General features: G+C 43.0%; 2 protein-coding genes across 2 annotated transcripts in view; both read left to right on the top strand.

Moving 5' to 3' along the window:
- MMP8 (matrix metallopeptidase 8) overlaps positions 1-3,339 on the top strand; it is a 13,767-nt gene extending 10,428 nt beyond the window's left edge. The window contains exons 8-10 of the mRNA XM_058686481.1: positions 466-619; positions 1,516-1,619; positions 1,774-3,339. Coding sequence (XP_058542464.1) covers positions 466-619; positions 1,516-1,619; positions 1,774-1,877 — 362 coding nt within the window. The 3' untranslated portion in view covers positions 1,878-3,339. The remainder of the gene's footprint in view (positions 1-465; positions 620-1,515; positions 1,620-1,773) is intronic.
- Positions 3,340-5,064: 1,725 nt separating this feature from the next.
- MMP27 (matrix metallopeptidase 27) lies at positions 5,065-18,674 on the top strand. The gene is made up of 10 exons (XM_058686479.1): positions 5,065-7,282; positions 8,085-8,323; positions 9,421-9,569; positions 9,659-9,787; positions 12,727-12,888; positions 13,064-13,184; positions 14,471-14,601; positions 15,651-15,810; positions 16,813-16,916; positions 18,134-18,674. The coding sequence occupies exons 1-10, from the start codon at positions 7,181-7,183 to the stop codon at positions 18,397-18,399; spliced, it is 1,563 nt and encodes a 520-aa protein (XP_058542462.1). The 5' UTR covers positions 5,065-7,180; the 3' UTR covers positions 18,400-18,674.
- Positions 18,675-26,656: the final 7,982 nt, after the last annotated feature.

Raw genomic sequence — 26,656 nt, 5'->3', positions numbered from 1 at the left:
ATGACAGCAGGTTATGCTGGCCAGACTTGTATCAGGAGACCCGGGTTGGGTCCAGTTCCTGCCGATAACCACTGTGTGCACTTGAGCAGCTGTTCCCTCCTCAGGCCTCAGTTTCCCCATCGACAAACTGAGGAAACCTTACTAGACCCCCTGAGTGCTCTGTCAGCCCCATCCCCAGTATAATGTTCTCAGAGTCCCCAAGGCTCTAATACAGTCTCTGCATAGGAGTGTCAGGACGTAGGAAAGACCCAGCTGTGAGGCCCTGAATGTCAGGCTGAGATGCTGGAAATTTTGTAGGTGCTGGGGAACCACTGAGGCTATTACAGCCCAATGAACTTGACCACCTTTGTCCATTAAAGACTATTGTTCCCTTGCTGTTTCTATGATGATTTTACACCAAGAGGTGGTATCGATTTTAGAGGAATGGAAGAACCCTATCTAACATAAAACCTGAATCATTGGCAGGCAGCCAGTACTGGGCTCTGAGTGGCTATGACATTAAGCCAGGTTATCCCAAGGACATCTCAAACTACGGCTTCCCAAGCAGTGTCCGCGCAATTGATGCCGCTGTTTACTACAGGGGAGAAATCTTCTTCTTTGTAAACAACCAGTTATGGAGGTAAGGTAAACTATTTTTTTTGGTTAGAGGTTGAAATCTGTATTTACCTTGTCTACAACCACTAACAACCAGCGATCTGAGGGTTTAAAAAAAAACCCAGGTGATCTTTCATAGGCATTTTATTTTCATAAAATCATCAGTGTTGCCATGGCCTTTGAAAATGTCATTTTTATAAAGTCAAAAAGCTTCTCAATGGTATTGAGGATTCTATGTCAGGGAACAGAGCAAACCTTAATATGGTTCCAGGAAGGGATCCAAAGAAAAAGGCTAATTCTGTTATGAGTTAAATTCTAACACACTCAAGAAAATGCTGTTTGGATGGCCTGAAAAATGTGCTGTCCACATTGGACTTATCACCTCACTACTGGGGGGAAGGGGGGAGGAGGAAGAGGAGGAGGGAAGGGAGGAAGGCTGGTTATGCACCAATTAAGTAAATCCACAGGGAATACAAGCTTTTCTTTTTGAAAATCAGGTCGTGATCTCACAGTTTCTGAGTTCGAGCCCCACGTCGGGTGCTGTGCTGACAGCTCAGAGCCTGGAGCCTGCTTCAGATTCTGTGTCTCCCTCTCTCTAGCCCTTCCCCCAGTCACACTCTGTCTGTCTGTCTCTCTTGAAAATAAACAAACATTAAAAAAATAAAAATAAGTAAAAAAGAAAATAACATTGTGCTAGCAATCAAAACCCTGTTTTAGAATTAATGCAACCCACCTATTTCCTAAATAGGAATGTGCCCTTAGGTAGAAAAAAGTTAACCATTCTTAGGCCCAGGAAATAAGACATAACAAAGACTGAATGAGAAAACATGTGTGAAGGCACTTTGTAAAGTATCTGTACTTTAAATAAAACTGTTATCATTATATACTATATTGATACATGGGACATTTTTGTTTCATCAGATACGATAACCAAAGAGAATCCATGCAAACGGGTTATCCCAAAAACATAGCAAGCATCTTTCCAGGAATAGAAAGTAGAGTTGATGCAGTTTTCCAGCAGAATCGTAAGTAGAAAAAAAACCCTGATAATAAATTTGTTTACAGTCGTAAAATAGCACGTTTACGTTTCAATGTTGTATCGGAACAATTTTAATTGAAAATGTCTAAGACCTTCTACAAGCTAATTCAACCCTTGATCTTTTTTTGCTTTTTGGGCAGACGTCTTCCTCTTCTTCATCGGACCCGCATATTATGCGTTTGATCTTAGCGCTCACAGGATTACTAGGGTTCAAAGAAGCAATAGATGGCTTAACTGCAGATAACGCTGAAGCAAAGTCACACGTGTCTGCATCAGTTTCCTGCAAATGGAAGGAAAGTCTAGTTTGCAAATTCATTTTACTGTGTCCTATTTATACTTTTCTCACCCATAAGTAATGTCTGCTGTCACTGTCCTCACTGGGCCTGTCTTCCATGAAAATGCATTTGGAGTAGTCCAGCGTCTACAGGGCTGATTTAGTTCTCACCTATTCCAGCTCAGGAGAAGAGATGAAGCCTTCCTGGTCACCTCATTGCTCACTATGTTGTTACTTATCTGACTTCTAGAATGCTCGTGTATACCTGAGGCTCCTTAAACATGTCTTAATTATATCTGCTATGTACCGTTCAGCACTGGGTTCCAGTGAGACATAGAGCTCATGAACAACGTAAACAGAACCTCTTGCCTTTACTGAAAACGTGGTGCTATTTTCCAGTCTTGGAAAAAAATCCTGTTGACCCATGTGGTGGGTTGAATTGTGTCCCTCCAAGAAAGAGATATTGAAGTCCTAGTCCTAGGTGCCTATGAATGTACCCTGTTTGAAACTAGAGTCTTTGGAGATGCAGTTAGTTAAAATGAAGTTATCCTGGAGCAGGGGGGGTCCCGGAAGAAGAGGGTCCCCGCACACACTGAGGGGGACGGTCACGTGAAGGTAATACAGGGCCTGGAATGATGCATCTACATGCCAACAACGGCCAGCACCCATCACAGGCCAGCAAGAGGCAAGGAAGGATCCTTCTCAGAGCCTTCAGAGAAAAGAATTTTATCCTCCTAACACCTCAATTTTAGACTCGTAGCTTCCAGAACTGTGATAGAATAAACTGTTTTTTAAGCAACCAAGTTTGTGATGCTTCCTTCTGGCAGCCCTAGTCCGTCCAGCAGCCAGGACAGAATATCTGCACTTGAGAAAATGAGTCAACACAAAATGACAAAGTTGATTATTGTCACCTTCCCCCGGAAGGGAGCAAGAAGGGCAGTACCACTTCCTCCTCCGCCTCCTCCCTGCTCTGTCCTTTTAGATTCCAAGCAAAAGGGCTAGTAGTTGGATTTCTTCTTCCCCATTTCTTTTTTTCCAGGGATACTCTGGGGGGCACCTGCTACCAGTAAGTGGGATTTACTGCCCCAACACAACAGTGCTGGGCACAAAATACTGTGAAGCTCACTAAATTAAACTGAGCTTGGATGCATACATTTGATAATGGTTCTTTCCCACCGAGAACTGTAGGACTTCAGGGACCATACTGGCCAACCAAGACATCAAGATCATTATAACACCATATCGGCAGTTGTTAGAACGTAATGCAGATTATCACACAATAAATGAGTGCACTGTAAACTATATTTATTACCAGCACATTCTATTTTCTTATTCTGCTAGTTTTTAAATCCCGCAGGTAATTAGTAGAATTTGGTATCTTATTCTGGTTCAAAAATTATTAAATGCATTTAAAATAAATATATTAAATGACTGACTTGTGATCCATAATTTCTTAAGATGCTACCACATGGTTCATATAAAGTATAAAAAGGAATAGCCGATTTTATATTTGCAGGCACTTACTGTCTTACCAGAATTATTACATTGACATTAATCTTTCAGATACCCTTTTCATTTACAAAATATTTTGTAAAGATCCGATTTTCTTTACAAATTGCCTCAAATATGTCAGCACATTTTTCTCAACTTACTTTCCGAGATGAGAAAACAAACTAGGATGTACTGTCATTCCATTCGTTCATTCATTCATTCATTCAACAGTAAGTAATCGCAGACATGCCCCAGGTACTGTGCTAGGGGAAGTGAGAGAGAGAAGAGTAATTCATTGCGTCAATATAACAAATGCAAAAGAACCTGTAAGAACAGAGTATTTCATTTTTTTTAAAATTTTTTTAAAAGTGTATTTATTAGGGGCGCCTGGGTGGCTCGGTCAGTTGGGCGTCCGACTTTGGCTCAGGTCATGATCTCACAGTCCGTGAGTTCGAGCCCCGCGTCAGGCTCTGTGCTGACAGCTCAGAGCCTGGAGCCTGCTTCGGATTCTGTGTCTCCCTCTCTCTCTGCCCCTCCCCTGCTCATGCTCTGTCTCTCTCTGTCTCAAAAATAAATAAAAACATTTAAAAAAAATTTTAAAGTGTATTTATTAGAGAGCGAGAGCTGGGGAGGGGCAGAGACGAGGGAGAGAGAATCCCAAGCAGGCTCTGTGTTGTCAATGCAGAGCCCGACGCAGGGCTCGACCTCCCAAACTGTGAGATCATGACCTGAGACAAAATGGAGACTCGAGCGCTTAATCAACCGAGTCACCCAGAACAGAGTATTTCATTTTTAACATTAGAGTCCATGTCAGACTATCATATTTCCTAAGACTTCTTACGTCTGTTTTTTCAGGCATGGAGGTAGGAGCTTCCTCTCAGAACACCTGCTTGTTGTGCTAACTAGTTATGAGAGGGTCTTGGCCCACCTATACATTTTTGAGAGCAGAACTGAGTTCCTTGTTATTTCTTTAACCATATTTCACAGAGTCCTAGGAAGTGAACAGCTATAGGAAGTGAAACAAAGAATTCCAAAATTGCTTCTCATTTTATAGTTCTCTTCTGGAAAATATGTGGTATTTTCTGGCTGTTAAACTGAAGTTAACCTAACAGCTGCCAGAATCTGAGCTTAGAACTTAATGAGGTTATTTTTTTATCTCCTTTAAATTTCTTTGAAACCAAAGCCCAAGTCCAGATGTTGCTGCAATTAATTCACTGGGGACATGGTCCCAGGAAGCAAGAGTGGGGAGGCAGGCAGCCTGAGGTGGACGAGAAAAGCCAGTACAAATACATGTGATCAAGTTTCCTACGATGTGCATTCTGGGCTCGATTCCAGCTGGACCCCCCGAGAAGCCAACCCAATCCCTTTTAACTGTTCACATCTCGAAGGGCTGGGAGGCTGGCACACTCCTCCTTCACTTCCCTCCCGCACAGGCGGCTCCTGGATGTCATGTGCCCTGGGAACTAAGCAGAAAGGGTCCCAGAGACATCTCCTACATCTGTTGGTGGGAGCTTAAAACGATGGGAAATTGGAGAAGTCTTCTCTGGAGAGATGTAACAGCCCAAGAAGGAGGCTTTATAGATTGTGACACTGTAGAAATCTCCAGGTGGCACATGTTGCTAACAGCCTACATGACCTTTCTCTGCCTCCTAAGACCCCACTTGGATTGGAGGCAGCAACACATTCAGCTAAAAGACCAGATGCCATGGTCTTTATAGCCACATGGGGCCAGTGTTTCACGTCTTGCCAAAATGCATAAGCAGATTATTGCATGGGCTTCTCGAAAGAGACGGGGACCCTCCTTTCTCTGCCGTCCTCCTTCCTGCTCCCTGTAATGCGGACGCAATGGTCGGAGCCTACGCAGCTGCCTGGACCACAGAGCGCTGCACGGAGAGAGAAGTGTCCTGATGTGGATGCTGCCTGCGTCCTCGGGGTGGGGACTTGTCAGACAGGTCCTGCCCTTCCCAACCCGGACTGCTGCTATGTGAGCAAGAAATAACTTTTATTTTATGAATCATCTGTCACCTTGAGTTCTCGTATGTTCAACCAAATCTTATCCCAACTAATGCATCACACGAAGTGTCTCGAGCACACCCCACCTCCCCGCAGGGAGGGTCATCGGTTCGTAAGTCCTGGCCGTGCTCCCAGAGCCTCCCGGCAGCTCTCTGCTCTCTCGTTCTTGAATAGATGGCACAGCACAAAGGATCCAAACATGGGAGAACATTTTCCAGTGTTAAACACAGACACCCAGAAAGAAACGTTGAAGAAACAGAGGCAATTCTGGGAGTAAAAGAAGATGTCAAAATAAACTTAAAAATACTATAAGTTCTCAAAAGATAAGCCATATTTTACATCCAAACACCACTTAAAAATGTGAGAAAAAGAAAGAGTAAGTAAAATATTCAGAGAACATTGGAAACTAAAAATACAGCTGAAATAAGAAACATAATTGTTGGGCTGGGAAATAATGTTGACAGAAAACAGTAGTAGATATATTAGGAGCAAAGAGATTCAATCCAAGAGGTCCGATAAATATATGGATTCCAGAACGAGGAAGGAAAATCAGGTTGGAAGAAATTATCAAATAACATAGGAAAGTGCCCTTGAGGTTTTCATAATGACAGAACTGCTTACGCCCAGCAATGTTAACGCAAAAAAGAAAAGAGAAAAAAAGAAAAGAAAAAAGGAAAACCACATCAAAAGACATCATTATGAAATTTTAGGATATCTGCATAAAGAGAATATTTCCAACATTTTTCAGAAGCAAAAATATCAAGAATCAGAACAAAAGACTCCCCAGCAACAATAGCACATTCTAGAAAACAAGGGAAGACTACCTTCCACGTTCTACAGAAAATTTATTTCAGCCTGAAATTCTACAGACACACCCTTGATCAAGTGTCAGGATGGAATGAGGGACATTCTGAGGCATGAAAAGATTCCAAACATTCATTTTCCTTGCACTCTTTCTTAGACCAACCACCCCCATCTCGCTTGGCTGTCTACACATATATTTGCTCCCATTGGCCAGATTTCCTGCGCTTCATTTCTGCTGTGCTACCTGCTTCCTATGGCCTCCCTCCACACATCCTCTCTGGGGTTCAAATCCTACCCATTCTTCAAGATGCAGCGGAAGCCCCACCTGCCTGTTGCAGCCAGGACCTCCATTAACAGCGACCCACTCCCCCTACCCTTCTCAAGCTCTGGAATCTTCCCTGTACATTTTGCCACTTGCCTGTGCCTGGCATTCACGTCTGTGTATGTCTGAATTCTCCAATGAGATTGGAACAGTATCTTCTTCATGCTTCCATTTATGGTGACGGGCAAATACAGGTGCCCAACGAAAATGTGAAGTTTGTCCTAGTTAATTAGGGTAATCTGATTCCTGAGTCCCGTGTCCTTTCACGACCCCTTTCTATCCAAGATATTCGGAAGGTTCGTTCAAAAGAAAATTATAAACTCTCAAGAATTTCGAACATAGGAAAACCTCCCAACTTCACAAGGACAAAAGTAACTTGGAGGCCGACTTGGTGTCCTATTCAATTCAGTAACGAGCAATAATTGTGTTTACTAAAAAAAAAAAAAAAAAACAACTGCAGATCATGATTGCAAAATCAAGTCAACCTAAGGGGAAAAAAAAGCATATCATGACACACTTCATGGCAAGTGGTCCTTGCCTGTTACGAATTAAATAACGATACAAGCCAATTCATGCCACGTCTCACTGTTGTTTTCTAAATTCTGTGGCAACAGAGACAGGCTTCAGCTGAAAAGAGAGAGGAATGAAGAGCCTTCTGCTTCTGTTTTTGCTCTGTGTAACATTTTCCTCTGCGTTTCCTACAGCCCGAAAGATGGACCCTGAGGAGAACATGCACCTGGCACAGGTACTGTCTCCATAAATGTTGATGTCGGCTATCTGTAAAAAATGAATTGTACCGATTGTCTTGGAACCTAAAAAGACAGCAAATTCCTCCAAAAGATTCCCGTACTTTCCCCCAGCTCCAAGGACACCAAGTAACTGTGTGCGGGGTGGGATGGGGGTGGGGAAGGAGATTTGCCACCATTTCTCATGACGGTTCCAAGTAAAGACAGAGGGAGGAGCAAGAGGGTGGCCCTGGGAGAAATGGACATCTCTGTACAACCAGGGGGGCCCAGCTCTAACTCTAGACTGCTTACCCCCATATGCATGAAAAAGACATTGCCTTGGACATTACCTCTAAAGATCAGTCCTGTGAATTTGCCATGTTTGGTTAAATTAATTAAATTTGCCAAATGAAAAACCACGTATCTCTTCTAGAATTTGTCCCAAGGAAACAAAATTTATAGGGAGTATAAGTGAAAGTAACAGCAGAAATGGGTAAGATGTGTGGTCATTTACCAAGCAGAAGAAGCTGATCGTCCTCTCTGGGGATTTGGAGCATGACAGGCTGTGTGCTTTGGAAGGTTCTGGTTGCACACAGCTCGGCCACTTCTTGAAAATGGAAAACACAGGGTGACTCTCTCCTTCCTTCCTTTCTTCTTTCCCCGTCTGGCTCCTTCCTTCCCTGGCTCCTTATTTCTTTCTCCCCCCACCCCCCACCACTGCCCAAAAGGGTTTCAGGCAATTTTGTTTTATCCTGAGATACAGATCTGCTGTCTTGTAGTCTGTGCCTTTTTTTTTTTTTTTTTTTTTGTCTCCTTGGCCAGGCATATCTCAACCAGTTCTACTCTCTTGAAATAGAAGGGAGTCATCTTGTTCAAAGCAAGAACAGGACTCTCATAGATGGCAAAATTCGGGAAATGCAAGCATTTTTTGGATTGACAGTGACTGGACAGCTGGACTCAAACACTCTTGCAATCATGAGGACACCCAGGTGTGGCGTGCCTGATGTGGGTCAGTATGGCTACACTCTCCCGGGGTGGAGGAGACACAACCTCACATACAGGTAATGACTCCGCCAACTCACTTCCCCCCTAAGCCAAGACCTTGGGGTATAATCTGCGAGGAACAATAACAATACGAGTTTATTCTACCAAGCACCTGCTAGGTACATGGCCCTTCCCAGATGTCACTTATATCAATTCTCCCCACAAAACTGGGACGTCGGCACCACTCTGAGGACCACCTCAAACAGAGACACTGAAACAGAAGGTTGTTTGCCATAGTCAGTCTTACCAGCAGACTGGCTCTGACAGATTTGCTTTTGTCTCTGGCCTCGGCTGCTTCCTTGGCGGGACCAGAAGCACCGCCATCTGATTGCAGATGGCTGAAGGGGCAGGTGGAGTATGATCAGGAGAGAATGGGAGGAGCCTGGGGCACAGCCAGTTCATGTCACGGACACAGGTGGGTTAGAGCCTTCGGGTCTCAGATGGACCCCGGTGTGAAGTACGGAGTTTGCCCTCAGGCATGTCGAGGAAAGGGGGCTGGTCATTGGCAGGAAGAGGATGAAGCATGCTTCTGACATGAGTCAGTGGCCTTGACTTTGCTCTAGGGCCCTCTTGATAGACCCTAGAGAGGATTAGTTCTTCCTTCACTGTATTGGGTCTTAGGAATTAAAATAAAACTAGGTTTGGCAAGATAGGGAGTATAAACAAGAGGAAAATCTTTTTCTGAGTGAGTAATTCTTTAAGGCTCTCAAGGGAGACTCTTGAGACACATGCTCAAGGCTGATTTCCACAGGCATCTGAGAAAACAAACCTCCAATCTGTTTAAAATGTTTGTGTAATACACCCATGTCCACAGCAAGCACAGACATGACATTAATGCTCTCCCACTTCGGAGGTGATCTTAAGGACGTCATTTAACCTCTCTGAGCCCCATTTGTAAAGTGCTAGAAGGCTAGCTGATCAATAGGGCAGATGGGAGGACTGGGTTGTGTAGCTTTTGTGAAAGTAGAAAAGTATGATTATGATACACGTGCAACAATAGCACAATACTAGAAGTCACTGCGGCATACAATCGATAAGAAATGATTTTCTTTGTGTCTGTGTGTGCCTATGTGCATGTGTAACCACCAATTGGTCTATTTTTGAAATTTTTAAGAATCGTAAACTACACTCCAGATATGTCACGAGCAGACGTGGACAAGGCTATCAGGAATGGCCTAGAAGTGTGGAGCAGGGTTACTCCACTAACATTCACCAAGACTTCCAGGGGGATCGCAGACATCATGATTGCCTTTAGGACCCGAGGTAAGGGTACAGCAGACAGAAAAGTATGCCTATTTTCATCTCTGGAGATTTGAAGAGGCTGACCTTCTCCCCTGTGAATTGTGTCTCAGTCCACGGTCGGTGTCCTCGTTACTTCGACGGCCCCTTGGGGGTCCTCGGCCACGCCTTCCCTCCCGGGCTGGGTCTGGGTGGAGACACTCACTTTGATGAGGATGAAAACTGGACCAAGGATGGAGCAGGTGAGTCCCATCTTCTTCCTGAACAAAAATTTTATCATTCCGCACAATCCCTGGAACGAATAGCTGTGCAATTAGTTGCTTTTTACTTCTCAATTCCACCCCCTCCCACCCCAGTTTCCCATATTCCAAGATGACATTGATGAAAGTATTCAGTATCCTTTCAGACAGTTGTGCTTGTACAGGTCAGGGCCTTATCCACACAACACGCTCCCAAAGTTGCTCATCCTGCTGTGATCAGCGCATTCTTCTTGTGCTCATACATCCATTCATACACCCACAACGCCTGAAGGTCCACTATGTGCCTGGAACTGTGCAAGGCATCGGACGGACCACAAAGTTGTACTAGAAAGTTTCCAGCCCTTCAGAGGTCATGATGTTGTGTGGTGCAAGGCCCAGACCACATAACCACCCCACAAGGCACAGTGTGCTGTGTGTTATACCGATAGTAGAAGTCATCTGTGGCTTCCAGATTGAAGAAGACTCTAGGGAGGTGGTCATCTTGAGTTAGTCATCGAAGGATGGTGCGTGAGTTCATGGCCTGTACAAGGTCTATTTAAAAGCATGAACTTCCTTCCTGCGAAGGAAGTTGACCCTAATCTTTACATTCAAACTATTCCTTCAGAGCAACTGTGTTGGTTTTATTTCTTTAAAACACCTGCCTGGTACTAAAATAAGAAATATTTTATTACTTTTCAAACAAACACTAAAACTTTACTGCAGAAAACGTGCGTGCATCCAACAAAGGAGCAGTTCTCCGTAAACTCTCAGATTCTCCCCGTTGTTTTCTGTCATTGACTCCAGTCGCCTTGGGTCTGGTGTCTGGTTTCCAGGGTCCCAGGAGAGCAAGGCTATGGCTCTCTTTATGTGTGGTATACAAGATCACAGTTCAGTCCTGACCAAGTAACTCCAGATAGTCTGTGGGTCAATTTCATAGTTTGTTCAAATCAGCACGTGATAGATGCTCCACATGTTTGGTAAATGAAGTCAATCAAAAATCCCTTACTCCACACCCACTATGATACAAATGGAGTAAATGTTAGTGTGCAAGACACAGACCCTGCCCTTCAGGGGTTTACAGTCTAGGGGACACACACTGTCAACTGGCAATTAAAATCAGTCTGACCAACACTGAGATAGAAGAAACAATGGCAATGTAGTAGGAGCATGTAAAAGAAATTTGAACCCAAACACAGAGGTCAGGGGAGGAAGTGATACCAAGCCTGCATTGAAGGCTAAGCAGGAACTCAGAAAGCAAAGTGGCATAGAGAGTGTTCTGGACAGAATAACCCAACCAACACATGTACCAGGATTGTGGCAGAAGGCCAGGCTGAAATGGTGAATGGGACACAGACAACATAGTGTCTGAAAAACCAGGAGAAAGGTTTGGAATTCATTGAGATGACCTGAGTGTGAGTTATCTTTTCAATGAGTCACTCGTCCCGTCTTGTCCAAAAGCATACCCAGTGACACTGCCAGCCAGATAAGAGGTGCCAGCAAAGGCCAGAGCACAAAAGCACGAAGAACCATAAGAGAATTCTTGACCGGTCCAGGTTTGTTTTGTGCAAACATCATTGGACAAGGCTCCATCATAGAAAGCTCAGCCTTTTCTTTAGGATCCATAGGCTTGATTGCAAGTCCAAGGACAGTGTTATCTTTAGAACCTTACAGACCAGTGGGAGAGACAGCAGGATAAAAAGGCAATTTCACCATGCATGGCGAGCCCTCTAGTATGGGGAAGTACGGGGGATGGGGGGCGATGCATTGTGCAGGAGCTCATCTAAACATTCTTTCATGCAAACACCTGGAGATCCAGCAACCATGATTAAGCACCTGCTACTGATAGGTAGTTTAGTAACCACCAGTAGTAAAAGGCTGTTAAGACACAGTCCCTGCACTGAAAGTTTGCTTCATGCAGTCCTGTATGTGCTATGACACAATTAAATACTGAGTCTATGGAAACACTGGATAGTAGGTGGAGGGATAAGAGAAACCTCATGAAGGAGATGACTCTAGTGGGGCTTCCTGAGCAACAAGTAGGAGAGCTAGGCAAACAGAGGATGGGGGAGATAATATTCTGGGTAGACAGAATGTAGGTGGTAAAATACAGAGATTAGAAGAAACATGCCCGGGTGGCTCAGTCGGTTAAGCATGTGACTCTGGATTTCAGCTCAGGTCGTGATCTCATGGATCATGATTGAGCCCCGTGGCCCCCCTCCAAGTAAACATTTAAATCACTTTTAAAAATAAGGACTATGGCACAAATGAGACATGCAAATGATTCAGTATGGTTAGCTCATGAAATATGAAATAAAATGTGAGGCTGGAAAAAAGGCAGGGACTAGATCATAAATGGCCATTTAAGATCTTTGGACTTGATCCAACAGCAGCAGGGAACCTCTGAAGGATACAAGTAGGAGATACGTGATCCCATACAGTGTAGCCCAGCAACAAACAAAAACTGGTGGCTTCTGTTTTTTTAAGTTTATTTATTTATTTTGAGACAGAGAGTGTGCGTGTGTGCACATGGTGGGAGGAGAAGAGAGAAGGGTAGGGAGAGAATCTCAAGCAGGTTCCGTACTGTCAATGCGGAGCCCAAGGTGGGTCTTTAACCCAACTGTGAAGTCATGATCTGAGCCGAAATCAAGAGTTAGATGCTTAACTGACTGAGCCACCAGGCGCCCCTCTATTTTCTACATAGGGTCCATTTCTGATACTCCTGCTTCCTGCCATGTACTTGCTCTGGGTCATATCTCTCCATGATATGACTAATACCAATTACTCGTATGGAAACATTCCCCAGATACATCATGGTGCATATGAGAATTATCCCCGCAATGGCAAGCCTTTTCTTCTTTCCCCTCAGTTACTTCCTAGTCTCAGATGTAACCCTTCTCCTTTTGGTTGACCCATATACCTATGTTTTTCCTGTTTTTGTTAAGGATTCAACTTATTTCTTGTGGCGGCTCATGAATTTGGCCACGCACTGGGGCTCTCGCACTCCAATGATCAGACAGCTTTGATGTTCCCAAATTATGTCTCCCTGGATCCTAACCAATACCCGCTTTCTCAGGATGATATCAACGGAATCCAATCCATCTATGGTGAGCAACATCATAAATCTGAATATACGTGAACTAAATAGGAAGCTTTCCAGAAGGGAAGTGAAAAAATCACTTCTTGAAATATCACCATGAAGAAAATACTTGAGTAAGATCCTTCTGTAGGTATTTCCACATGCCTTCTTAATTCACTGTGGTGTTTCTTTTCTCATCAAAGGGAGTCTACCTAAGGCATCTGCTAAGCCAAAGGAACCCACTGTCCCCCATGCCTGTGACCCTGATTTGACTTTTGATGCTATCACCACTTTGCGCAGAGAAGTAATGTTCTTTAAAGGCAGGTAAACCCTTTCCCTTAAACACCTCAACTTCCTGTGAATATTTTTCTTTCCAAGAGATTTGGGGATGAAGAGAGAATCACAGATAGTGAGAACACATTCCTCCTCCTTTACATTTTATAACTGCCCATAGCACTTGAATGTTTTATGATGTGTATTTATCTCTTGCTTGTTTGGTAAGTTAATTTTTAAGTGTTCGTAAGCATTTTTTTTTCATTGCCTTTGTATAAGAAGGTGTGGTAGAGTCACTTCCAGAGACTTCTTAGCTCAAATAGTACACCAGTCTCAGCGGTGCTGAAGCTGACCTATACCATTTCAGGAGCCAATCGTTAAATTTTGGGGACTTTTGCAAACCACTTCACCTCACTTTGGTAGCTTGAAACTGCCCATGGTTAGAGTATTTACCCCCTGGAAATCACCAAATGATAAAAATTAGGTCTTTTTCCTACTTAGGGAGGCAGTTGTTCACACTGTCTGAGTAGACCATTCCTTAATGTTGCCTCAGTGTGGTGGCTATAGTAGGAAATCTCTCTTCTCTTCTCTTCTCTTCTCTTCTCTTCTCTTCTCTTCTCTCTCTCTCTCTCTCGCCATGCTTAACTTACTGGACTTGAATTGCAACACAGTAAGTCAGCTGTGTGTACCGTGACTGTATTTCCAGACCAAGCATTGGGACATAGACCATCTCACAAGGGTATGGGCACAATGACAGAGTATCTGAGATCTGTCAGCCTCCACCCACAACTACACAGCACTCAGATGACATGCTCCTCACAGCAGAAGCTGCAGCCACCTGGGGGTCTCAGGGAGGGATCACCAGTGTGGGAAGGGAAACAGAATGTCAGGGCTTTGTGGGTCTCCTTCGTAGACTCAGAGCTTTACAGCCAGAGGGGAACATCTGAGAAAATACTATAGCATGCACTGATAACATTTCTTCATTCTAGCAAACATCAGACCCATGAGTTCCTCTTAGAATGCTTGGTGTTGCCTTCAAATCTTGAGTATTGCTGCTTTGGCAAAAATGAGGCCATTGATCTGTCAGAATTGACATTTCTGTGGATAGGTTGCTACTCTAAGTACCCAGGAGAGTGGGCACAAAGGCATGTCCTGACCTTGACCGTCCAAAGGGTAGAACTGAGCCCACACCCACCTAAATTTGCCAAGGAAAATTGTGTTCATGCTCTAAATTACCTGATGAGAATGCTAGCCAGTTAAATAAGAGACCAGCCTAGGTTTACAGTGTTTTCACTGCAGTATAGGCTGCATGTGTAAAGTGGTTTTGTTTCACACAGGCACGTATGGAGGATCTATTATGACATCACTGACGTTGAATTTGAACTAATCTCTTCGTTCTGGCCATTGCTGCCAACGGATATTCAAGCTGCATATGAGAACCCCAAAGATAAGATTCTAGTTTTTAAAGGTAATGTTGCCCATCACAGTTTGTGTCTCTGGATGCCTGAACTGGTCAGTGGCTTTTCTGGTACCAGGAACATAATATTCATGCACGGGCCAAAGGGAGAGTGCTTCTGCCGTGACGTTGGGTTCCTGTTGTAAAGAAAAACTACCCAGGGGTTCTCGGTGACTGTGAAGACAAACATCATCCCAATTGCACGGGAGCTAAAAGAAACCTGCATGATAAAAACTAAAAACTATCTTTTTTCTACCAAATGAAGGTAACCCACTTCCCTTTTATATTCCCTTTCCACTACAGTCGCCAGATTTGGCAAATAACAGCACAAGATTACTTGAATTTCAGATAAAACACATAATGTTTTTAGTAGAAGTATGTCCCTTGCAGTATTTTGAATATACTTTTACCAAAAATTAGTCACTGTTTTTTAAAAAAAATTTTTTTAACATTTATTTATTTTTGAGGGACAGAGTGCTAGTTGAGGAGGGGCAGAGAGAGGAGACACAGAATCCGAAACAGGCTCCAGGCGCTGAGCTAGATGTCAGCATAGAGCCCAACACGGGGCTCAAACCCACGAACCATGAGATCCTGACCTGAGCTGAAGTTGGACGCTTAACCGACTGAGCCACCCAGGCGCCCCCAATTAGTCGCTGTTTATTTGCAATTCAAATTTAACTGGAACCTTATATTTAATTCAGCATTGCTACTTTTCATCTGGATTTCATCAGATTACTTGCCTTTGAGAATCCTTGGAGGCTGAAATTTAGGAGAACATGTGCAAACATAGTTGTCAGAGTTAGAGAAATGATCAATACAGTGAAACCAGTTGACATGCACACTCACGTGCATGAACACTATTAACTGTAGATGGATGTTATTTGTGTAAAACTAACGATTAAAGCAGCTCATGAAAGCAGTAAGAATAAATGGAGACATAAGATCACTAAATCTCTAGGCATTGAGCCTGAGAGATGACACATTCATTATTTTCAAACTGCTTTAGACAGCTCTTTTTCCCTCTAGGAAATGGATAAGATAATCACGTTCTCTCTTCCTAGATGACAACTTCTGGATGATCAGAGGATATGCAGTCTTGCCAGATTATCCCAAATCGATCCATACACTTGGCTTCCCAAGACATGTGAAGAAAATCGATGCAGCTGTCTGTGACCACAGCCTAAGAAAAACCTACTTCTTTGTGGGCATCTGGTGCTGGAGGTCAGTTTACAAACAATCAACCCCTTCATTTCATTCTGCAGAAAAATATCCACATAGCCTCACTTTAACACAGTTAGAAATAGAACTCACCTAGAGGCTTCTTAAAGCCAATTATGTGGGTGGATGACATTCACCAAACAAAAGAGTGTGTCAGTGAGTCTGAAGATCTTTCTCCAGCTTAAAAAAAAATAAATAAAGATAAGATGAAATAATAAAGCTTGTGAAGCCAACCAAAGTGCCAATAACACAAACATATCTAGTGAAAACCTGTGAAAGCTCCAAGCTGAGTCCTTATTTGGTTTTTTTGTTTGTTTTTTTTGTTTGTTTTGTTTTAATTCCGGCTTCCACACATCACCCTGTGCACATCACAGCAGGTGCAATCCTTAATCCCCGTCACCTCTTCTCCCATCCCCCACCCACCGCCCCTCCCCTGGTGACCACCAGTGTGTTCTCTGTAGTTATGAGTCTGGTTCTTGTGGGCCCATACTTTGATTTAATAGTTCCCCAGGATAGCATCATTCTGCCTAACGATGTGGCTTTTATCCCTCATCTTTTCTTGTTTTCAAGACAATACAAAAGATTCAGCCAAACATAATTTTTGATATATTTTTAATTATAATTATTTTCAGAAAGAGAGAGAGAGCTGGGGAGGGACAGAGAGAGAGAGAGAGAGAGAGAGAGAGAGAGAGAATCTGAAGCAGTCTCCATCCTCAGCACAGAGCCCGATGTGGGGCTCAATCCCACCACCCTGGCTGGGATCAGGACCTGAGACGAAATCAAGAGTCAGATCCTCAACCACTGAGCCACCCAGGCGCCCCAACATGTTTTTAATTATTTTAATTGTAATTATTTATTGTAATTATTTTAATTATTGACCTGATAGTTTTCCTCTACTAGAGGCTACTTCCTCTCCACGTCCCAATTTGAGTCCAAGCAGTGAAGGATTAAGTCCTCCCCACCAAGCAAAGATCCCCTGTAAACCTTTCAAACCCATGCATCCAGGTTTGATGAAGCGACCCAAACCATGGACAAAGGGTACCCACGGAGGGTGGTGAAGTACTTCCCAGGAATTGGTCTCCGAGTTGATGCCGCCTTCCAGTATAAAGGTAAGCATCAATGCCTAACTTTTAGGATACTTGGAAGACTTTGCTGGCTGTGAAAGAAGGTAGCACAGAAACGTAGGTGTTTCCATTTTAATGTAATTTTACTATTCTTTTTTTAAATTTTTTTAACGTTTATTTATTTTTGAGAGAGAGAGAGAGAGAGAGAGAGAGAGAGATCACAAGTGGGGGAGGGGCAGAGAGAAAGGAAGACACAGAATCCGAAGCAGGCTCTAGGCCCTGAGTTGTCAGCACAGAGCCCGATGCAGGGCTCGAACTCATGAACCATGAAATCGTGACCTAAGCCAAAGTCAGATACCGACCAAGCCCCCCAGGTCCCCTGTAATTTTACTATTCTGGAGCACATGTAATAATAAACTCTAACCAGGCAGACATTCTCACAAACTGAATTAGTAAGTCCTAAATGATATTCTCTATTATACTATTTCAAATCTATGCATAAAGTACCAAAATTAACTTTACTTACCATTGATCCAAGATAGTCGCTAAAAGACACCCCCTGAAGAGTTTGAAAAGCTCTACGTGTTAAAAATGACTAAGCACATGCACTGAACAGTGACTCTCAAACTATTTAGTGCATAGTTTAATGTGCACACTTGGGGTTTGTGTGAGAAACTACAAATTCTTCAGAGTTTCCAAAAAAGATCTAGAATTGCGGGTAAGATCCAGAAATCTACAGTTTTAAATGAACCTTGCACAATTTAATGTACCATTGTAGCTGGTATATCTTCAGACTTTGATGATGAACAATAACCTAGAACGTGGAGTGAGCAGGAGTCTACATTTTTTGAGTGACACCATCTTTTATTGCAGATAAATCTAACATAAAACTTTAATACTTAAAATGGAGCAGAATGACTCGAGGAAAATGAGGATGTAGGGCCCAAGGCCATATCCACAGGATATGTGGCTCACTAAGACACTGTTTTGAAACCTAGTTTGAGAACCTTTGGCATGAACCACAGTCTGGCTAGAAAGGTGGTAACTCCCTTGACATTCATGTTTCATACCTTGGCGTCTTCCTTGGGAAAATAAAAATAACGTTTTTCATGTGACAGCAGTAAAATAAAATATATTTCTATTATTGTAGAAGGTTCTTTTCTCTCCATAATGTCCAATTATTTTATTCTATACCCATTCAATTAAAAAGTGTGGAACCATTATATAGTTGTGCAAGGTAACATATGATCCCCTCTCTCTAGGATTCTTCTATTTCTTCCGTGGATCAAAGCAGTTTGAATATGACCCTAAGGCAAAGAACATTACCAGAATGATGAAAAGCAATACTTGGTTTCAGTGCAAAGAACCATTAAACTCATCATCTGATTTTAGTGTCAGTGAGGAAGAAGTACACTCCGGAGGAGTAGAGATGTTTTATCGTACGAATGTAAACTTGCTTATTTTCAGTATTGTTCATGTGCTAAAAAATATATATATAGTTATCAATAAATTCATAGACCTAAAATAAACCTCAAGAGGTCTTTTCGTCTGAACTCTGCTTCACAGTGGAATAGAACTGTTGTTGAATGTAAGCTGCCCAACCTGGTTCTAAATATCTATTGCATAAAGACTCAACACATACTTTGAGCTGCCTGACTCTTTTTACAGGAAGTTATAATGTATAAGCAAAACTCGCACTGTATCGTAAGCCTACTTTGTGTTTGTGGACTTGGATAAGTAAGCCATGTGTCTTATAATAACTAAATACTACAGACATTTATTAAACCAATCTTTAGCATCCTATTTTGTCTGGACCTTTGCAGTTGGAGAGGCCGCATAAACTGCAACCGTCGTCTGTACCCATGCTCTGAACCCACTGAGAAATAACATTCAATCCTAAGGGCAAAATGGCACCTTTTTTACTGATAGAGCATATGTTAGCAACTGTAACTGCGGGCAAGCTAGCTTTCTAATATCAAATTCTAGAATAAGACATACTTAGACTCAAGTCATGGGAAGAACTGGAAAGAAGCACATCCCCACAAGAATGTGAGCCCTCTAGGGGCGCCTGGGTGGCGCAGTCGGTTAAGCGTCCGACTTCAGCCAGGTCACGATCTCGCGGTCCGTGAGTCCGAGCCCCGCGTCCGGGATCTGGGCTGACGGCTCGGAGCCTGGAGCCTGCTTCCGGTTCTGTGTCTCCCTCTCTCTCTGCCCCTCCCCCGTTCATGCTCTGTCTCTCTCTGTCCCAAAAATAAATAAAAAACGTTGAAAAAAAAAATTAAAAAAAAAAAAAAAGAATGTGAGCCCTCTATAGGCTGCATGGAGCCCAAAGAGAAAGAAAGAGGATGGAGCCACGCGTGCCCAGTTTTTGCCCCCAAATTCACTAATAAATAAGTTATTCCACCTGCCAAAGAGGAGTGATCGCCTAGAGAAACCCAGGAGGTGTTACACAACAGGTGCTCCCCCAACAATTAGGAAACTAGAAGAAGCAGGAAAGTGGTGTTCCAGCCAACCACCCAAGCATAGGCCAATGCATGTAACCATTCCTTAGAGAGCTTAAAATCAGATTTTACACACACTGATCTCATGTACAAGAAATTTAGAGATTTCCTCCCTATGTTGAAAATATATCTGTCACCTGAGCCTAAACCTATAAGTGGAAAGCTCCTGTCCTCTCTGCTACACCACTTATTTGTTGAGTTTCTAAATTCTTAATGCTTAGATTTTACCTTTACACCCTCAGAACTAAATGTTTGAATCAGCTCTTAATGAATTTTCTGACCCAGAAGATGAGAGGATGTCAGTTGAATTTGATTCTGATGAGATGATAGATTAAGCAGATACCAGCTGATAGAAAATATGCAGAGAAAATCTCAGGAATTACTACAACCACATTCCACCCTCCAACTTGAGTTCATTGTTCCCAGGTCCCTATTAGAAAAGGATATAGAAAAGAGCTATCACATGTTCAAAATAGAAAGAAAATTTTAAGAAGTATAGCTTAATACCTAGAATATAGTAGATACGAGGCTAGTCTCGGTGAAAACTAGTGCTAGAATAATCAAATATCCATATATACAGACAAAAAGAATCTCAATCCTTACTTCACACAGTTCACATAAATTAATTCAAAATGAACCACAGATTTCTAGTAGAAACTTAAAGCTTCTAAAACTTCTGGTAGAAATATAAAACTTCTAAAAGAAAAAAGTTTTAAAAAAATTTTTGTGGCCTTAGATTAGGCAGAGATTTTTGGATAGGGCACCAAAGGCATGAGCCATAAAAGAACACATTGATGAATTAAATTTCATCAATATTTAAAACATTTGCTCTTCCAAAAAATATTAAAAGAATGAAAATTCAAGCCACACAGTGGGAGAAAATATTTTCAAAACATGTTTCTGATGAAATACTTGTATCCTGAATATTGAAAGAATTCTTGTAATTCAAAAAGAAGAAGACAAACAGTTCAGTTTTTTAAATGAGCAACATATTTGCTTTATGAGTGGCAAATAGTTCAGTATCTTAATCAGTTAGGAGACACTAATTCAAACCACAGTGAGACATCACTACATACCCAACAGAATGGTTCAAATGAAAAAGGCTGAAAATACCAAGTTCTGACAAGAGATAGAGTGACTGGAACTCTCTTGGAGTTAGAATAAAAAGTTGTATAGCCACTTTGGAAACTAGCTGGGCTAATCCTTATAAAGTTAAACATTCACTTACCATGTGACCTAGAGACCCCACTCCTAAATATTTACCCAAGAAAAATGAAAACACAGTCATATAAATGGAAGTACATGAAGTTCATGATTGCTTTATTTATGAGAGCTAATACTGGAAACAACTCAAGTGTCTATCAATCGGTAAACGGGTAAAGAGTGGTACATCCAGAGAGTGTAAAACTCACATGCAACAACGTGGATGAATCTCAACAGCATTTGGAAAATGAAAGAACCCAGACACAAAAGATTACATATCATATGATTCCTTTTATATGAAAAATTACAAAAGGCAAAACTGAAATGATAGAAGCTGATTGCTGCCTGCAGAGGCTGGAAGTAGAGGAAGGGACTGAACACAAAGGACCATAAATGACAGAGATGTTCCGTGTCATGAATATGGTGATGGTGACACTATGGAGCATATTTTTAGACACTCAGCATAAAATTAGTGAATTTTATTATATGTTAATTCTGCTTCAGTATCACTGATTTAAAAGAGTGGTGCAGGGGCGAGGGGGCTGGCGCCTGGGTGGCTCAGTTGGTTAACCAAGCTTAAGCATCCGACTTCAGCGCAGGTCATGATCTCATGGTTCCCGAGTTTGAGGCCTGCATCAGGTTCTGTGCTGACAGCTGAAAGCCTGGAGACTGTTTCGAATTCTCCCTCTCTCTCTCTCTCTGCCTCTACCCCACTCATGCTCTGTCTCTTCCTTTCTGAAAAATAAATAAAAGTTAAAAAAATTTAAGAATGGTGTGGCATACTGCTTAGTGGAATCTCAGATGTTGGTCAAGCTTGTTTTGTGTCCTTGCACCTATTCTCAGATCAGTGATATATTATTTGTTATATTATATGTGTTGTATATGTTATATATATGTTATATATAGTATAATATTATATATTATATATTACATTATAGATCCCATGATATTATAATTTGGGAATCATCAGATTTGCCTGTAGGCAGTTACTTTCTCCTTGATTTTCAAGAAAAATATTGGTCCACAGGTGAGAACAAGACACAACTATAAAAATAATCCTGTTTTAAACCCAACGGAATATCTAAAAGTACAGTTTTCCAAGGAATATATGTGACTATTAGAATTATATTAAACATTTATAAGAATAACCCAGAGGTCAGATGATATCACTCAGTCTTTGAAATTGAAATAAACTTGACTTCCAAACTCCTATGGGGATTCTAAGACCATGCACCAAGCAACTGGGGAGAAACCATTCTAATTCTTACTGTCCCTTGGCCAAGCCACTTCTGGGCACCCAGCCCCTGCTCCTCTGCCTGACCCCTGCCCTGTTGTGCTCTATGAGGAACCCACAATTCTATTATTTTTTTTTCTTTTAAGATGTAAAGCAGTGAAGCTGTAACTTTGTTTTATTATCTCTTAAAGGTGCCATTAGGGGCTCCCCTTTCTTGGCAAAGCAATTTATCAAGGTATGTTTCTCTCCTAGAGAAGAGCACCAGAATACATGTTCACTTTACTCCATAAAGAAAGCATGTTAATTTCCCTTTGCTAGATTGGAGGCTGGACAAGATTCTGGGCTCTGGAGCCAGAGTGCTTAGGCTCGCGGCTCAGTTCCTCACTTACCAGCTGTGGAACTTGGGGCCAGTTACTGAGCCCTCTGTTCCGCAGTCTCTCCATCTGTGAGATGAAGATAGTAAGAGATCCAGGCTCAGAGTTGTCAAGAGTGTCCACAATTGGTACAGCATGCGGCATCAGGAGTTGAGGCGAATCAAGAGCTTGGTAAGTAGTGTCAGCCATCAGTATTTAGTTAGATGAGTTGAATAATTTATCCCAAACAGTTTGAAAAACAAGAAGCCAATCTCAGAGTTTCTCAAAACTGGAATAAAATATGAACCAATTCTTTCCCAGCTGTGCCATCCGCTTACTGGGAACAAATTAACTGGAACTACAGACTTTGTTCCAGTTTGCTGTGTCCTGACAGTTTTTTCAAGGGTCTGTGATCAGGTCTGGAAACAAACAGCTTAGAAAGCAAGCATGAACAAGACCGTGTTGACAGGGGTACTCGTTTTGGAGATCTCAGCCGCTGACAGGGAACGGACGTGAGTTCACACGGAGAGAACATATTGGAATTTTCTCTTGCCCAGAGACAAAGAGGGAAGTCAACATGACCTTTCCCTTGTTGGCCATGAGCAGACTCTCCTAAGACATTCACCTGAATGAGTCACTTGTTGGAGAAAAATGGGAAGGTTTCGGTTGTGGTTTGCTTAGGTTCTGAAGATACTTTACACACATGATGTGTCTTTAGGCTGAAATTCAGTCCCTTGTTGGTCTTCAGGTACAAAGAATCTTAAAAAGGAAGATTAGTAGGTATATCTATATCTATATCTATCTATATCTTTAACATACTTAAATTGGTCACGGAATCGTAAATTTTAAGTCTATATTCACTCATCCAGACAACATCATCCATCCAAAGTTTCCACAAGGAAATAAAAATCCAGCTTTTCCTGATATGAACCACTTAGAATTCGATCTGTATAAGAGATCAGGAAAATCTGAACAGAAGAGTCAACACTGAATTTAAGACTTCCTTAAAAGTACAGAGTTTCCAGAACAGAGAAATGTTTCTGTCTGACTGCTCTTGAGAGTTTCATGCAGTTTTTATTGCTTCCTTGACCATAAAGCCAGATTTGGTGTTCATCTCAAGACTTAATCAACTATTTTTGTCTGTTTCTGAACTATAGTGTTCAATTTTATTGGTAATAAATAGCATAAGATTTATTTTCAATCTTGCTTATTTTTTTTTATAAACAGTTCAGAGTTTCAGGTTTTCTATTCTATTTTTAAAACTCAAAAGGCAGAAAGAATCACATAGGGAGGGTTTCTGCTGGACAGATATAAGAAGATGAAATAGAAGGTAAAGGAGTCTAGAAGCCCTCTGGAACTGCGATGCCCGAGATTTGAAGGAATCACATATGAAAATGCATCCTAAATTGCAGGGTTCTTATAACGAATGCGATCTTGCCAAGAATCTTGTGTTAGAGAATCTGTTGAGATGGCTTTCAGTGAAGATGGCACCTTGTTATTTTTCACATAACATTTACCTGGTTGTATAATCGTGAATCGTCATTTATTTAGTATAGATTTATTCAGTGCCTGCTGTAGGCCAGATGCAAGTCTGTTGAGGCATATTCTTTCATTCAGCAAACATTTACTGAGTGCCTGCTGGATGCCATGGACTGTTTTAGGAGCCAAGGATATAAAAGTGTGCAAAACAGGGGCGCCTGGGTGGCGCAGTCGGTTAAGCGTCCGACTTCAGCCAGGTCACGATCTCGCGGTCCGTGAGTTCGAGCCCCGCGTCAGGCTCTGGGCCGATGGCTCAGAGCCTGGAGCCTGCTTCCGGTTCTGTGTCTCCCTCTCTCTCTGCCCCTCCCCCGTTCATGCTCTGTCTCTCTCTGTCCCAAAAATAAATTTAAAACGTTGAAAAAAAAAAATTAAAAAAAAAAAAAAAAAGTGTGCAAAACAGCCAAGGCCCTGACTTTGTAGGCCCTGTATTCTGGTCAAAGTGAGAAACCACAAATAAAAACAATTATAAACACGTCAAGCACAATCAACGCTCGGGGCCTCTGTGGGTGGGAACAGGGTGCTGGGCACTTCCCCTGCAGGGTGAGCCCACAGCTGGGTGCCATCATCCAGTGGGGGGCAGGGAGAGGCCAGGACCTGTCTCCCCTCCCTCTCTGCAGTCTCCATCATCTGCTCCAGTGGTACGGCCCCACCTTAACTTCTGGGTTGCTCGTTGTCCCCTCTGGCTTTCTCAGCTTCTCCCATCACTCATACAATTAATTTGCCGCATTAAATCCCTCCTCCCCCCACCCCCCCCCCCACCCCCGCCGTTTCAGATACTCAGTGATTTGTTTTCCCACTGACTCATGACTAATACTTTGAGTGAGCCATGGCACATGTGGGGTGTTTGGAGACAAACTGCCCAGAGCCCTTCGTGAACACCTGAGCCCGAAATCTGAAGGAGCTCAGTAAGCAAACCATGTCTTTGGAAAATAAGGCTCCAGGAAGAATGGTTCAGTGCAAAGGCCCTGAGGCTGAGTTGAATAGTGAAGGGGCTCCTGTGACCAGGGAGAACCTGGGGTCAGAGAAGGAGATTGAGGGAAGGAGACGAAGTTGTAGAAGCACTTATAAGGTCTCATAGGTCACTATAGACTTTTAGAGTCTACAGAGATTTAAGAGGAGAAGCAACATTACTATTATTTGACCTGCATTGGCTGCCCTGTTACAGTAAACTGTAGGAGCCAAAGAGGAGAAGCAGGAGGCAGACTAGGAAGCTCCTGCCTCAGTCGAGGATCTTGGTGGCCGCGAGACATAAGCTGAGGGCGTGTGATTGGAGGGAGGTGATTGCATGGGAGGTGACTGGATGTGTGGTGTGCTATCAACACAGGAGTCACGTATAACCCAACTTCTATTTCCGAACATCTGGAAGAACGGAACGTCCACTCACTGGGGCCACGAAACCCTTGACGAGAAAATCAGATGCTCGGTCTGAAGTTCAGAGGCAAATCAAATCCTGTCTCTGTGTGCAGGCACCGGGTTGGATTAGGTCCCCCGGACAATGACCCACAGAGAGATGAGAAGAAATTGCAAACTGACCCCTGGTCATTAACAGATTAAAGAGAAATGGTGTGGGACATCCCAACCCCCATGGCAATTGCACTTAGCACGTGGGCACATCGGTCCTGCTGGGGGCTCATTCTCCAGGCGGTGTGCCCAGAGCCTGCCTCTCATCCTGCGTGACATACCACGGCTCTCGAGCCCACTGGTGGACTGTCCACGTTAGCATGGGGGCACGTCTGTAGAACAGGGATGAGGACCAGGGCAACACCAGCCCCCAGCTTCCCAGATTTAAACAAAGCAGAACTCTCCAAAGTACACGAAGTCATTTATGTCAACCACGTACATCTTGGTTTTATTTAGTAAATTTATGAAAAGATAAATACATTTTTCATTAATCTGGAAAAATTTGCAAAACGATCAAGCTTCCCTCGTGCCGTGTTGAGGAGAGAACTGTTGTCCGTGCAGTGCAGGACCTCTGTCCCGTGCGTCCTTGATAAACGGTCTGAGAGCCCAAATTCTGGCCCTGGGAGATGACTGAGACTTTAATAACTATTATAAACTTGACTAACACTTTTTCTTTTTCTGTAAGAATGGATTTTTTTTTAAGAAACAGCAAAAAGAATCAATTCAAGACTTTACAATTAGAGGCAACGTTTCTTGAAAAACAAGAAAGCAAAATGAACCTGACTCCGCCGTTTTCCACCCCAGTCTCTGCATTCGAGTTAGAGAAACCACTGGTCTCAGACCCCTGTCCCGAATGGCAAGAACACTGGGTTATGGGAGTCACACACCTGTCGTGCCTGGTCACTCACTCACTCACTGACCATTATCTCTAGCCAGTTCTACAAAGACTAAGTGATCACAATAGTGACCGTTGACCAAACACAACATGCTATTTGCTTTATGGCGTCTCGCTCGTCCTCACAGTCCTGTGAGAGCAGATGTTGTTGTGTTCCACAAATGAAGACATAAGGCTGGGAGGGGTCACCTTTCCCACCCAAGGCCACATGATAAGCATCAGGGTCCAAACCCTGCCCCATGTACTGGCCATCTTCTCCCAGAGTATGAGTGTCCCAGCACCAGGCCTGCCCCATTCCCGAAACAACAGAGTCCCTTACGCACGCTCACCGCGTCCCCTTCAGAACGGGACTGTCCTCTTCGGCCCGCACTTAGCACAGCCCTTGGCAGGGGCTCTCGCAATGGGTTTCCGGGCTTTTCTGCAACACGTTTCACCAAAGTCTGATTTCACGGTTGCTGTGGTTTCTTTTCTCAACGCGTGCAAAGGAAACAGAAGGGGGTACAGGACGTTCCCCATTGAGCAACCCACCAACACACAGGCGAGAAGCGCTAAAAAACTGGGCTCAGCCACACGGGCCCCGAAGACCCGCCTCAGACTGTCAGGGACCGTGGGGACCCCGTCTGTGTCTCAGCTGGCCCGCCTCTCAGCCTGGGCCCCCT

The sequence above is a fragment of the Neofelis nebulosa genome, chromosome 10 (genome assembly GCF_028018385.1).
Source record: "Neofelis nebulosa isolate mNeoNeb1 chromosome 10, mNeoNeb1.pri, whole genome shotgun sequence".
NCBI classification, from domain to species: Eukaryota; Metazoa; Chordata; class Mammalia; order Carnivora; family Felidae; genus Neofelis; species Neofelis nebulosa.
Note: the sequence above shows the minus strand (reverse complement) of the source record. Positions and strands in the feature narration are given on the sequence as shown.

Excerpts from the sequence above, each read along its gene's own strand:
- MMP27 (XM_058686479.1), top strand. The coding sequence starts at position 7,181 with ATGAAGAGCCTTCTGCTTCTGTTTTTGCTCTGTGTAACATTTTCCTCT. Across the intron at positions 9,570-9,658 it reads GATTGCCTTTAGGACCCGAG|TCCACGGTCGGTGTCCTCGT; the intron begins GTAAGGGTACAG and ends ATTGTGTCTCAG. Across the intron at positions 16,917-18,133 it reads TGCCGCCTTCCAGTATAAAG|GATTCTTCTATTTCTTCCGT; the intron begins GTAAGCATCAAT and ends CCCTCTCTCTAG.